A 14,352-nucleotide genomic window follows, 5' to 3' on the forward strand; every position below is an offset into this window, starting at 1 on the left:
TTTACAGATTCAATGCTGTTCCCATCAAGCTACCACTGACTTTCTTCACAGAATTGGAAAAAATTACTTTAAACTTCATACGGAACCAAAAAAGAGCCTGCATTGCCAAGACAATCCTAAGCCAAAGGCACAAAGCTGGAGGCATCATGCTACCTGACTTCAAACTATACTACAAGGCTACAGTAACCAAAACAGCATGGTACTGTTACCAAACAGATATATAGACCAATGGAACAGAACAGAAGCCTCAGAAATAACACCACACACCTACAATCATCTGATCTTTGACAAACCTGACACAAACAAGCAATGGGGAAAAGATTCCCTATTTAATTAATCGTGTTGGGAAAACTAACTAACCATATGCAGAAAACTGAAACTGGACTCCTTCCTTAGACCTTATACAAAAATCAACTTAAGATGGATCACAGACTTAAATGTAAGACCTAGGACCGTAAAAATCCTAGAAGAAAACCTGGGCAATACCATTCAGGGCATAAGCATGGGCAAAGACTTCATGTCTAAAACACCAAAAGCAGTGGCAACAAAAGCCAAAATTAACAAATGTGATCTAATTAAATAAAGAGCTTCCGCACAGCAAAAGAAACTACTATCAGAGTGAACAGGCAACCTACAGAACGGGAGAAACTTTTTGCAATCTATCCATCTGACAAAGAGCTAATATCCAGACTCTACGAAGAACTTAACAAATTTACAAGAAAAAAACAAACAACCCCATCAAAAAGTGGGCAAAGGGTATGAACAGACACTTCTCAAAAGAAGACATTTATGCAGCTAACAGACACATGAAAAAATGCTCATCATCACTGGTCATTAGAGAAATGCAAATAAAAACCACAATGAGATACCATCTCACACCAATTAGAATGGTGATCATTAAAAAGTCAGGAAACGACAGGTGCTGGAGAGGATGTGGAGAAATAGGGACGCTTTTACACTGTTGGTAGGAGTGTAAATTAATTCAATCTTGTGAAAGATAGTGTGGCGATTTCTCAAGGATCTAGAACTAGAAATACCATTTGATCCAGCCACCCCATTACTGAGTATATACCCAAAGGATTATAAATCATTCTATTATAAAGACACATGCACACGTATGTTTATTGCAGCACTATGCACAATAAAAAGACTTGGAACCAACCCAAATGTCCATCAATAATAGATTGGATAAAGAAAATATGGCACATATACACCATGGAATACTATGCAGCCATAAAAAAGAATCAGTTTGTGTTCTTTGCAGGGACATGGATGAAGCTGGAATCCATCATTCTCAGCAAACTATCACAAGAACAGAAAACCAAACACTGCATGTTCTCACTCATAAGTGGGAGTTGAACAATGAGAGCACATGGACATAGGGAGGGGAATATCACACACCGGGGCCTGTTGGGGAGTGAGGGGCTAGGGGAGGGATAACATTAGGAGAAATACTTAATGTAGGTGATGGATTGATGGGTGCAGCAAACCATCATGGCACATGTGTACCTGTGTAACAAAACTGCATGTTCTGCACATGTACCCCAGAACTTAAAGTATAATAAAAAAGTGATTCACCAAGAATATATAACAGTTATAAGTTTGTGGGCTTTTAAAACACATGGCCTAAAATATACAAAACAAAGAGTTGACAGAACTTTAAGGAGAAATCTGCAAACCTACAGTCACAGTGGAAAGTTTTAACACATCTGGCTTGATCAATAAAATGGCTAAGGATATAGATTTGAACAAAACAATTATCAAACAAAATCAAAAACTATAAAAACAAAGTACCCAATAGGAATAGAATATATATCCTTTTCAAACACACATGGAACATTTATAAAAATAATAAGACATAAAGCAAATCTCAAATGTTAAAAGATTTCAATCATATCAAATATGTTCTCTGACAACAATGCAATTATGGTAGAGAGCAAAATTTTTAAATAGCTGGAAATTTTCCATATGTTCGAAAATTAGGAGGTATAATTTAAAATAACTCATGGCTAAAAATAACAAACCATAATTAAAATTATAAAATATCTATAATTCAATGCTACGTATTAAGACGTGAAAATGTAGTCAAAATAGCACTTATAGGAAAATGTATAGAGTTTAATGCACGTATTAGAAAACCAAGCCCAGCAATAAATTTTAAAAATACATAATGACCAAACTGAATTTATCCCAGAAACATAAGCTTCATCTAACATTTAAAAACTCAATCAATCACATTAACAGACCAAAAGAGAAACAACATATCTTCTACATAGGTGCAGAAATAACATTTGATAAAATTCAACATCCATTCATTCTTAGTGAATTCAGAAGAAGGACACCTGTTACAGCCACTTTTGACATCGTACTGGGGGGTTCTTAGCCAGGGCAGTACGATAAGGAAAAAAATGTAAATGATATAAGGATTCGAAGGGAAAAAAATCCAATTATCACTTAAGCTTATATAATTGTCTATGTAGAAAATTTAAAAGAATTTATAATTTAATAAAATTTGGACATGAGCTTGGGAAGTTAGAAGGATAAAAAAATCAACATACAACAATTATTTCAAACCTAAGCATAAAAATATAAAAAAATTATTTTTATCTCCAATGAATAATTAGGAACATTTTTAAATGTCAAAACCACAAAAAAATTAAGCTCCCAGGACTCAATTCAAGAAAATATACATAGGACATAAAGGTAAAAATGATAAAACTTTAAAATTCTTTAAAAAGATCAAAATAGGTGGACATACTACACAAAAGTCAATCTCCAAATTAATCTATAGAGTCAATGCAATTGCAATAAAAATCTCAATAGGTTGTGTGAATGTGTGTACATGTGTTCGTATGTGTGTGTATATCTGTATGTGTATGTGTGTAAATTGACAAACTAATTCTAAAATTCATGTGGAAATGTACAGGACCCAGAATAACCACAGAACTCTTGAAGAACAACAGGATGGCAGAATTTGCTCTTTAAGATATGAAGACATATTTTAAAGCATCACATGTAAAACTGTTACTGGCCCAGAAATAACCAAATTGACCAATGGAACAGAATAGAGATCCCAGAAATCCATGGAAAGGATTTCCTTTTCTAATAAATGGTGCTACAAGAGTGTAATATCTATATAAAATAAGTGAGATTAGAATTCTACCCTCCAGCACATTAAAATGTCAGGTATAAATGGGCCATAGACTTCCATATGAAAGGAAAAGCTATAAAGATTGTAGAGTTATAGAGAGTTTATAGAACAATATCTTCCTAAATTGAGGAACAGATTGGTTAATTCAGTAAATTAAAATAAAGAATTTCTGATTACCAAGAGATACTGTAAAGTAAAACAACAAGAAAGCCCCAGAATGGGAGAAGATATATGCAATACATAAAACTGACAAAGAATTCATATCTAGAATATACATTTTTAAAATACCACAAATGAATTTTAAAAACCAAAGTAAAAAATTGTAAAGGACTAAAATACACTTAGAGAATATCCAAATGGTATATATAACAGCCTCATATAAACTGCGAGATTGACAAACATTAAAATATTTTAAGAGCTGGGACATCATGGTTAGAATCAGGCCTCAGGTGACTCAGAGACTGGTAGAGAGTGGTAGGTGGTAGTAGTTTGATTGCATCTTAAAGTGTTAGATGGGGCAAGGAAGAGAATGGAGCAAAACATTGTAACTCTTAGAATTATGCCACTGCCTCAAAATAGGAAGATCTTGAGGGCTTTAGATAATTACAACTATAAACCACATGTTTATCTTATCTGCCACTAATTAAATTCACTATGCATTTTAGTTGAAAGCTGTCATTAGATTCTGAAGTGGAAATTAGAGGCATTGAATGCTGTTTCTAATATTAGCTACAGCCTTGCCACATTGACAGGTGACCAAGAGTGTAGAGACATTTAAAATTAAAGGCTCACATTCTGGTTGAATATTATGTCACTTTAAGTATCAATGTAGAAATGACAAAAAATACCTTTAACAATGGATAGGTGCCTATTCTATTTAAAAATACTCCAAGCACTTCCTTAAACTCTACATTCCATAGTTGTTTCCTTGCTCTATGGATAACATGCAAGAGGGCGAGGCATTGTACGACCACCTCCTTGACGGTTGTGGAATTTTGGCAGCTGTCTCTGCTCACCATATTTCCCGAGGATTCCTCAGAGCCAAGAGTGTCTGCCAAGAGGAATCAAAATGTTGCTGATGACCAGGAATTGGACGTGTTACAAGTGGAGGTGTTCCAGCTCTCCTAATTTGCCAACTCCATTGTTAGGAGTGTGATAAATGGATTGGGTGCATCTGCCCTTGTGAGCTGACAAAGATCCAAGCGGCTTAAAAAATGACAGGAAGCCACCCTAGAAACAAGAAAATGTATGTAAAGAGGCATTTTCCAGAGATTTCTTCCTTCCTGTTTGTTTGTTTGTTTGATTTGGAGTCTCACTCTGTCGCCCAGGCTGGAGTGCAGTGATGCAGTCTTGGCTCACTGCAACCTCCACCTCCCAGGTTCAAGCGATTCTCCTGCCTCAGCCTCCCAAGTAGATGGGATTACAGGCATGTGCCACCACACCTGGCTAATTAGTAGAGACGGGCATGTTGACGAGGCTGGTCTCAAATTCCTGACCTCAAGTGATCTACCCGCCTGGAGATTTCTTTCTTTCAAGGCGTAAGTGACAGCCCTTTCATTTGATTGGCCGAGACATGATATCTTTGGAACCATGGAGAGGAAATGCTGCAATTTGTATTTCAGGGCCCAGAGTGAGAATTCCAGGAATATTAAGCCATTAGAATTAACATGCTTAAAGTATCCACTTAAGGCTTTTTGATGACCAACATAGTATTGTTGCAGTTTGAGGACTTTTCTTCCTTTTTTAAAAAAATCTTCCTTTGTAGATTTTCCTTCCTTGGTAATGAGTCATTCAAGGAAACAAATTCTGAACTTCCAACTGTTCAAAGAGAACAAAATCTGTGACTAAAGCTTTAAAATATTCAGGGGAAAAGTTACACAAGTAATATGCAGAGTTTTTATAACAAACAAAACTAAAAGTTTCACAAAAACCTGTTTTTAGTTTATTTATTTTTACAAATGGGGCCTGCTCTGTCGCCCAGGCTGGGTGTAATGGTACAAGTCATAGCTCACTGCAGCCTTAAACTCCTGTGCTCAAGTAATCCTCCCACCTCAGCCTCCCAAGTAGCTGAAATTACAGGTATGTGTCATTACATCCAGTTAATTTTTAAATTTTTTTGTAGAGGTAGGATTTCACTATGTTGCCCAGGCTGGTCTCGAACTCCTAGCCTCAAATGATCCTCCCACCTTGCCCTTCCAAAGTGTTGGGATTACAGGTGTAAACTACCACATCCAGCTTCAGTTTTTAGTTTAAACTTAGCTAACAAAAACTAAGTCTTAGTTTAACAAAAATAACTAAAACTGAATCTGTAATCCCAATGTGCAACTATATACATTGCTAATTTTGGTTATAACCTTCCATTTTCTGCTTACTTTTCTGTTTTATTTTTTCCTATATAAAGACATATATGTAATTGTGTGCATGTGTGTGCACATGCATGGGTGCGTGTGTGTGTGTGTGTGAAGGCCACCAAAAATAATTTTCATTACTAAATTCAGTGGTCAATCTTTTTTTTTTTTTTTTTTTTTTTTTGAGACAGAGTTTTGCTCTTGTTGCCCAGGCTGGAGTGCAATGATGCAATCTCGGCCCACTGCAACCTCTGTGTCCCAGGTTCAAGTGATTCACCTGCTTCAGCCTCCTAAGTAGCTGGGATTATAGGCACCCATCACCACGTCCACCTAATTTTTGTATTTTTAGTAGAGATGAGGTTTCACCATGTTGGTCTTCAATCCCTGATGTCAGATATTCCACCCGCCTCAGCCTCCCAAAGTGTTGGGATTACAGGTGTGAACCACCATGCCCAGCCCAGTGGTCAATTCTTAGTCTTCATCTGCCATGACCTGTGAGCAGCATTTGACACATTATGATCACCCTCCTCCTTGAACTATATTTTTCACTTAGTTGCCAAGAACCCCCACTCTCTGGGCTTTTCCTTCTGTATCATTGACCTTTGTTTTTAAGTGTCCTTTGCTGATTTTCCTTTCCCAAAGCTCAGTTATTCTACTTCTTGGACTCACTGTCTTGGGAATCTCTTTTGGTTCCCTGGTTCTAAATATCGTCATCTACCTGCTGAGAACTCCCACATATACATCTTGACTGAGCTTCAGACTTATTTCTCTCTACCTCCACTTGAAAGTCTAATAGGCATCTCAGAGGTGTCCAGAATAGAACTTCCAAATCATAGCAAACCACTCCCCAACTACAAGAAAGAAAGAAAGAAAGAAAGAAAGAAAGAAAGAAAGAAAGAAAGAAAGGAAGGAAGGAAGGAAGGAAGGAAGGAAGGAAGGAAGGAAGGAAGGAAGAAAGAAAGGGAAGGAAAAAAGAAAGAAAAGGAAAGAAAGAAAGAGAAAGAAAGAAGAAAAGAAAGGAAGAAAGGAAGAAAGGAAGAAAGGAAGAAAGAAAGAAAGAAAGAAAGAAAGAAAGAAAGAAAGAAAGAAAGAAAGAAAGAAAGAAAGAAAGAAAGAAAGAAAGAAAGACAAAGAAATCTCTCGGCATCTCATTCAATGGTAACTCCAAACTTCAAATTTCTCAGGTCAAAATTTTGGTACCATTCTGATTCTTCTTTTTCCCTGCCACCATATATACAATCCATTAGCTAGCCCTTAAAATACTTCCAGAATCCAACCACTTCTCACTGTATCCTCCACTTCTGCACTAGTCCACACCACCATGAACTTTTGCCTGGATCACTACAAGAACCTCCTGAAAGAGTCTCCCCACTTTTGCCTTTGTCCTCTCCAAGACTGAGTGATCCTTCTGAAGCTAAAGTCTGTTCATATCACTCTTCTTCCCAACACACTCCAATGACTTGCCACATGACTCAGACTAAACCCAACATCCTCACAATGGTCTACTCAACATTCTATGTGTCTTGCTTTTTTAAATTTAAAAATACAAATATAGGAAGCAGCATAGTGGCAGTTAAGAGCATGTGGTCAAGGTCCACTTGCCTGTGTTCAAAGCCTTCTATTAATTATCATCAATAGCTGTGTGGCTATTGGGCAACTAACTTAACCTCTCAGTGCCTACATTTCCTCATCTGTAAAATAATTACAATATCCATATCATAGGGTTGTTGTGAGGATTCATAAATTAATACTTCTAACATGCTTACACTAGTGCTGAAATAAACATAAAAGTAAAAAAGGACAAAAGGCATTTTATGCTATTAGCAAATATTTCATTATAAATTCTGTATGTAAGAAAACATGTCTCCAATGGTCCTATCTATAAGAATTTATAAATACCCCAGATATCTTTCAAACAGGATAAAAAAAGTTTTGGTTAAATAAATTTAAGATGAACCATCATTGTTTGATTTTTAAAAATTTATTCTGAGTTTAAGATTAGAATGGATTATCCATCATGATTTATGCTTTTAAATATTTTGGTAATTTAAAGCATCCTGATGCTGAGCTCCTTAAATATCCATCTACTTCCTAATCAACAATACTTTAGTTCTTAAAATAGATATGATTTGTTCCCTTTATCATGTAGATTGATTTATAAAGTATACTTTACTTTTCTGCTTTACTTCTGGACTTACATTACTGCTTTAAAATGAAACAATTTGATCTAAACTAATACAATAAACAAAAACTTAAGGTGTGTTCCTACATAGACGTATGATAGGCACAGTAGGGAGAGGAGTCAGGTGGAATTTCCAGCAGAGTCCCTCAGGAATTGCTTTCTGATCCACAGAGGAGAAGGCCTTATGCCCACAAGAAAATTTATATAGATTATTAAGGGGAAAGACCTATTTAGAAAGAGGCCAAATATGCATTTGAATGCAAAGGAAGTCACAGTATTTGTTCAGAAAACCAAGAGATAGTCAGGGCTTGTGGAAGATTAATAAAGGGGTCTTAATTTTGTTCGAGAGACTTTTTTGATAGCTGAGTTGAACTTTTAGAATATATATTGTGACGTTCTGTTAATTGTGGAAAATTCTTCTGGTTCTAAATGGAAGTTTGGTGTAAACTGATCCTGTTGCTGAAACTCTTAAAGGTCTGTAGGGCTGGGCTACTGATAGCTTCTTGGTAAAAAGAAACTTCGCATATTTGCCAACAACAAATGTCTCTCAGGCTCAACAGTCATGCAGATACTCAGAATTCCTCTGGAAATGTGAGGGGAGAATTAGTACTATTTTGCCTGTGCACTCGAAACAAGGGACGCCATTTAGTGAAAATGTACTTGTCAATCACCGCTAGTCTGAAACTTACCATTTCACAGTATTTGCACTAATAAAGAATATACAAATGAATAGTGCCCTTCTAAAATGCCATCATCGTTCATTCTTGTCAAATTACACACTTTCCTTGTTTTTCTTTTATTTTAAAAGAAAATTGGCCCTGAAACACCATCCAGACAAGAATCCAGATGATCCAGCTGCTACTGAGAAGTTTAAAGAAATCAACAACGCCCACGCAATACTTACCGACATCTCAAAGAGAAGCATATACGACAAGTACGGATCGCTGGGACTCTACGTAGCTGAGCAGTTTGGAGATGAAAATGTTAACACCTACTTCATGCTGTCCAGCTGGTGGGCAAAGGTGAATCTGAATTTCCTTTCTTCACAAACAATCTCCTGTAACACCATGATATTAATCACCCTTTTAGATTCCATCTCAAAGGAAGTCTGACCTTCCTGCTATTAAATTCTGGTAAATGAAAGGAGATACTGCTTCCACTGAGTGCTATTATTTAGGATCATTTCTGGTTTAGCTCAACAAATAATTGTAAGATACAACATGATTTAAAATACTTCTAGACATTAATTGTATTTGAATTTGGAGCTCCAGATTAACTCTTTATAATGACTAATTAAGGACTGACTCATTGCTCAAAACCAAAAATAATTTATTAGTGTGACAACTGCTTAATAAATTATTATAGGGCAAATTTAGCCATGTCCTTTACTATCTATAGCATAGGCTACATCAGCAAACACAATACTGGGGAGAATGAGTGGTAATTATGTCAGAGACTCACTTGGAGCCTGCTGTGAGGTAGAGGAGAAAGAAATGAGGGGGAAAATGTGAGAATTTACTAGTGGAGGACAGGGAATTGGAGAGGCAGAGACAGGGGGACAGAGAGCAAAATGGATACCTAGTCAAGAAAAAGGCGACATTTTTAAGGGCTTAGTGCAATCAGAATTGACTTTTGTGAGGTAAATTTTGTTTGGTTTCCTAGGAATCTCTAGTATATATATGTTTGGTGATGGTTTTTACTTGTTTGTGAATATTAATATCCTTATCTTCTGATAAAAGTATACTTACGCATGGGTCATACATGTAGTCCATCAACATATTTTGTGGACAGTTCTCATTCATATAAGTTCAATACATACTAATAGTTATTAAATATCTAAAAAGGCAGGTTTAATAGTAGTACCTGATTGCTATTTTCTTCCACTAAATCTTGCTAAATTGAGTTTTACGTATGCAGGAAGAGAGAGAATATGTTTTTGTACATCAGCATGCAAAAGGATTCTTGCAGCCTAGCCTAATTTGCTTACTATAGTCTTCAGAGTTCTGTTTCTTGGGGATACCTGGGATTCCCATTTGAAACCCCTTTCTCTATTGTTGAAGACTTAGGGGAGAGACAAGTTCCTGTTGAGAAGATTTGGAATTTGGAATGAGAGTGTACACACTGACAATGTCATTTATGACAATAGATTGAATGTTCATAGGACCGTACAAGCTTTTGTGGGTTTGCTTGGGAACCCAACCTCTGGGCGTGACATTGCTCCTTGGGAAGATACTGCAGAGGCAGGTCCAGATAATTACACATATTCATCTGATGGCACATCAGGTCCTGCCTGCATAAAAATGAGAATAAGTTTCCTTACTCTGGAAGCTGACAAAATTGATCAAAATTAATACGAACAAGCAGAATCTGCCCAGTAGTGTGAGAGATACACAACATAATTCCTGGTGTGGTTCTTTAAACATAAGACCACAAAAAAACATCTTTACCTTCTCCTTGTTTCACAGCACCCATCAGAGTGGCCCTGCATGTAGCAATCATGTGTTAAATATGCATGACATGAATGAATCAGTGTACCACAAAGATACGTATTTGTAAAAATATTAGACATCTACTTGTGCCTAGTACTGTACTAAGCACTGTAAGGGATAAAGCAAGGTTGTTTCCACAGAAGGCAAACAATCAAATTGGAATAAATAACAAAACAGTATATGAATGAAAAGAAAAGTTCAGAGAAGAGAACAATATGGGAATTGCATAGTAGAAACAAAAAAGACAAAAATAACTTTAAAAAGGGAGGAGTTTCATGGGGCAATGGCTCAAGAACACTGCACAGGAGGGTGTGGAGACAGTGAAGTGGCGGGTGTTGTAGCTGTTTTCAGACTGATTTACCTAAGACTACGAAAATGTAAATTCTCTGTAGCGAAGAGATTATGTATTTGAGGATGTGACTGAAGCTCCCCTACTCCAAGGCACCAGAGGCTCCACCTCACACCTGGGGCCAGAGTCAGAGATGAAGTCCAGGTCTACGAAGCAGGAGTGGGGCAGGTGAGGGCTGTCAGCATTACAGATTTCTACCTGAAGTTATTGAAGAAGTACTCAGGCACACAAGTCCTCTTTATCCCTCTTGCTCCCTTAATTAGATAAAATCTGTGTTTTGTTTTGTTGTTTTTGAGACGGAGTCTGGCTCTGTCACCCAGGCTGGAGTGCAGTGGCCAGATCTCAGCTCACTGCAAGCTCCGCCTCCCGGGTTCACGCCATTCTCCTGACTCAGCCTCCTGAGTAGCTGGGACTACAGGCGCCCGCCACCTCGCCCGGCTAGTTTTTTTTCTTTTTTGTAGAGACGGGGTTTCACTGGGTTAACCAGGATGGTCTCGATCCCCTGACCTCGTGATCCGCCTGTCTCGGCCTCTCAAAGTGCTGGGATTACAGGCTTGAGCCACTGCGCCCGGCCAAAATCTGTGTTTTAATTAAAGGTGTATAAATCCCTTTCTTTCTATTTCAAATTGCGTATTTTTGATAAAATCATAAATTGATTTTGCTCAATTCACAAAAACTGACTTTTTATAACTTCACATTGGAGGAGTTGAGAGTTTCTTTTAATTTTTAGCTATAACAAACAGTGAGCAAACCTTTTATGTTTTGGGGGAAATCCTGCTGCCATTCACCAGGCAGAGCAAATAATCTGTCTGTTTATTACTTGATACAATCATTAATTCAGCTGGTATTTTACAAGCATCTAACACATACGAAGTACTAAGTCCTTCAGTAGGAGGAACTGAAAGATGACTAGCTGACAGTGCCAGCTTGCAGGAAGCTCATGGTCTAGTCCAATGAGACAGACCTATAAACTGATCAATGTTCTAAAAATATCACTTAAAAAAAGCACCAAAGTAGAAGTCTGCATGAAATGCAATTGGGGACAAAGGAGGGAGTCATTGTTTGGGGCAGGATCAGGAAAGATGTCATAGAAGGGATCTTTAAGATGAGTCTTACACACCAGGTGGATATTTTGTTAGGTGACTGGGGAACTGGGAGGTGAACGTCCAAACAGATGAATCCACAGGAAGAGCAGAGCTATAAGGCAAGGAAAGGCAAGAACAGGGCTGTGCTGGTGCAGGGAGGCATTGGCATAGCCAGATCACCATCATAAGGAACTTGGCTGTATCTCAGAGGCAGGAGCGCCATTGCATGGGTTCAAAAGAACATGTATTTCAGAAAGTTCACTCTATCAGCAATGCGCAGCAGGGATTTGAGGGAGGCCAGAGGGGAGGCAGGGAGGCCAGTTGGGAGGCTGCTGAAGTGTCCAGACTAGACATACTGAAGGTCTGTTCTGAAGCCCTGCTGGCCAGGATAAAAGCATGAGGGAGGATACAAGAGACTTGAGGAGAGAAGCTCTCCAGGACTTGGTGACCAGCAGGAATGTGAGTGTAGGAGGGGGAGGTATTGGACAGTTCATTCTTTATCATTCTGGTGAGGATGATTCAGTTCCTCTGGGCAGGGGGCTTGCTGACTCATTTAACCTGCAGAGATTTTATTGGTTGGTTTTTTGGTTTTTGTCTTGCTTTGCTCTGCTCTTAATAATGATCACCATATAGCTTAAGAATAAAAAAAGAAACTCCATACTTTATTACTTTGGCTACAAGTCATTTCCTCTGGGTCTAATTTATTAGGCAAAACTTTACCAGGAAATTGATTTCCAAGGAAGTGAAATCGTTCTTATGTGGAGTAAGGATGAGGGTGAAGATGTGGCCTGTGGGGTGAACTGTGAAGTCTTCAGGTCTCTGGGGGTAACTGGGTGCAGACTTGATTTCATGGGTTCTCCCCTCACCGTGTCACCCCTCATCCTCATTTTGCTTTGCCTCTGTTTCCCTAGGCCCTGTTTGTCATCGTTGGCCTCTTGACAGGCTGCTATTTTTGCTGCTGCCTGTGCTGCTGCTGCAACTGCTGCTGTGGGCATTGCCGGCCCAAGTCATCAGTGCCAGAAGAGGACTTCTATGTGTCCCCAGAGGATCTGGAGGCACAGATCAAATCTGACATGGAAAAAGGTGGGGTACGATGAGAGCAGAGGTAGTGGGTGTCCATTCATAGGCCGGAGCAAGCACCAGGTCCCACAGAGATAGCTATCACTGTAGTAGGAGAACTCCCACAACCAAATGGTTGGAACCTCACAGACTGTCAGCTTTGGTACAGCTTCTGGGGAGAATGAAAAGACAGATACCTTTACCAGGCATAGAGAAAAGCAGCTCCTGATGCCGTTAGAAAGAAAATCATGAAATATGCTGATGATGAAACAAAGGAAATACAATTCAGGCCTCATTACAAGAGAGTGAGCACTGGATTCAGGGAGGATTGGATGAAAATGCTCAGGGCAGGAGAACCAAGGTAGAATTTTTTTTTGCAGAAAAAGCATTTCAGCCGGTTCCTTTAGGATCCTCTTTGAAATAGAAGGAAGTGGGCATCAAAAAAAGTCACCAACCCTTGACTTTGCTTCTTTTTAATGACTTCATTATGAATTTGGGTGAACTAGGAGAGAGAAGTCCTTCTTTATCTGAAATGTAGCTTCTTTCAGGAGTAGCCTCAAACCAACATCAAGGATGGGGCTACTTGCTTTGCTAACCCACCTCCGTATGTCCATGTGTATGCATGACTGTGATGTAGTACTTGATTCTTCAAGTTCATTCTATTCAGAAATGAAAAAAATTTAAAAGTTTAAAAAAGATGAGAGCTCACAGGATTCGCAGCACCAGGAATACTTTATGGCCTCTGGGCAATGCCTTTGTTTAAAGAAGCTGGGGTCAGACCTGCCATTGTCCTGCTCCACCTTACAGCCAAGATCCTCCTGTCATTCTCTCCCATTGTTCTCTCTCATAGTTGTCCTGGAGTACAGACTTCATCACTGAATCCTCAAAAAAACCTAGACAGCCAAATAAAAGAATTACTTGATAATTCAGACAGTAGCCCATTTTTATCAGAACTGCTAAGATTAGGAATAGTTTACTTTTCTGGACTATATTGTACTCTGATTCTTTTGATCACACTGAAATGGAAATTCCAGGTCATCAAGCATCAGAGACCAGTTAAAGGCTTCCACACATGTTTTATTCCCTATGAAATGCAGTGCTAAGTAATATCCAGGTACTACCCATCCTGACTCTAGCTCGGAGGAAGGGGTCTTCAATCATGTGAACTGTGCAGACTCCCAGACTCTTTCAGGATTGGGAGCTCAGAGAGGACAGAAGGGGTTTTCTTGAAACCTGGGACCCCTTGCTGTGGGGACCTATAGGTGGCCAGTCCAGCAAACAGAGGTGGTGTTCTGACCATTTTTTATTACTGACCTTGAAGTCAAATTGTGGGCCCATGGTGAAGCAGAATTTTAACTTTCCTTTCCTTTATTTGAGATATAAAAGGACAAATTAATCTTTTAATGGGGGCATATGCACCAAGAAGACCAAGCAAGCAGGATTACAAGTAAATGGGTTAAGGAGTAATGTATGCATGGAATATCTGTTTCTTCAGGAAAAGGTCCATGACGTTGACACAGCTTGCCTAAGAATGACAATCCTAGGGTCTGAATCCCATCTGCTCTTGTAAAGGAAAGAAACTGTTACAAGATTATGTCAGGGATTGCTGGCCCCATAGACCACAGGATCTCCCATAACATCCATCAACCCAGCCCAGTTCTCAGTCACTGACAGAGGACCAGAAGAGAC

General features: G+C 38.6%; 1 protein-coding gene across 1 annotated transcript in view; it reads left to right on the forward strand.

Moving 5' to 3' along the window:
- The window catches only part of DNAJC5B (DnaJ heat shock protein family (Hsp40) member C5 beta), a 127,827-nt gene that overhangs the window by 94,806 nt on the left and 18,669 nt on the right, over nt 1-14,352 (forward strand). Inside the window, exons 6-7 of the mRNA XM_023222408.2 lie at nt 8,490-8,703; nt 12,516-12,687. Of these exons, the coding sequence (XP_023078176.1) occupies nt 8,490-8,703; nt 12,516-12,687 (386 nt within the window). The remainder of the gene's footprint in view (nt 1-8,489; nt 8,704-12,515; nt 12,688-14,352) is intronic.

This window comes from Piliocolobus tephrosceles, chromosome 7 (genome assembly GCF_002776525.5).
Source record: "Piliocolobus tephrosceles isolate RC106 chromosome 7, ASM277652v3, whole genome shotgun sequence".
Classification (NCBI taxonomy): Eukaryota; Metazoa; Chordata; class Mammalia; order Primates; family Cercopithecidae; genus Piliocolobus; species Piliocolobus tephrosceles.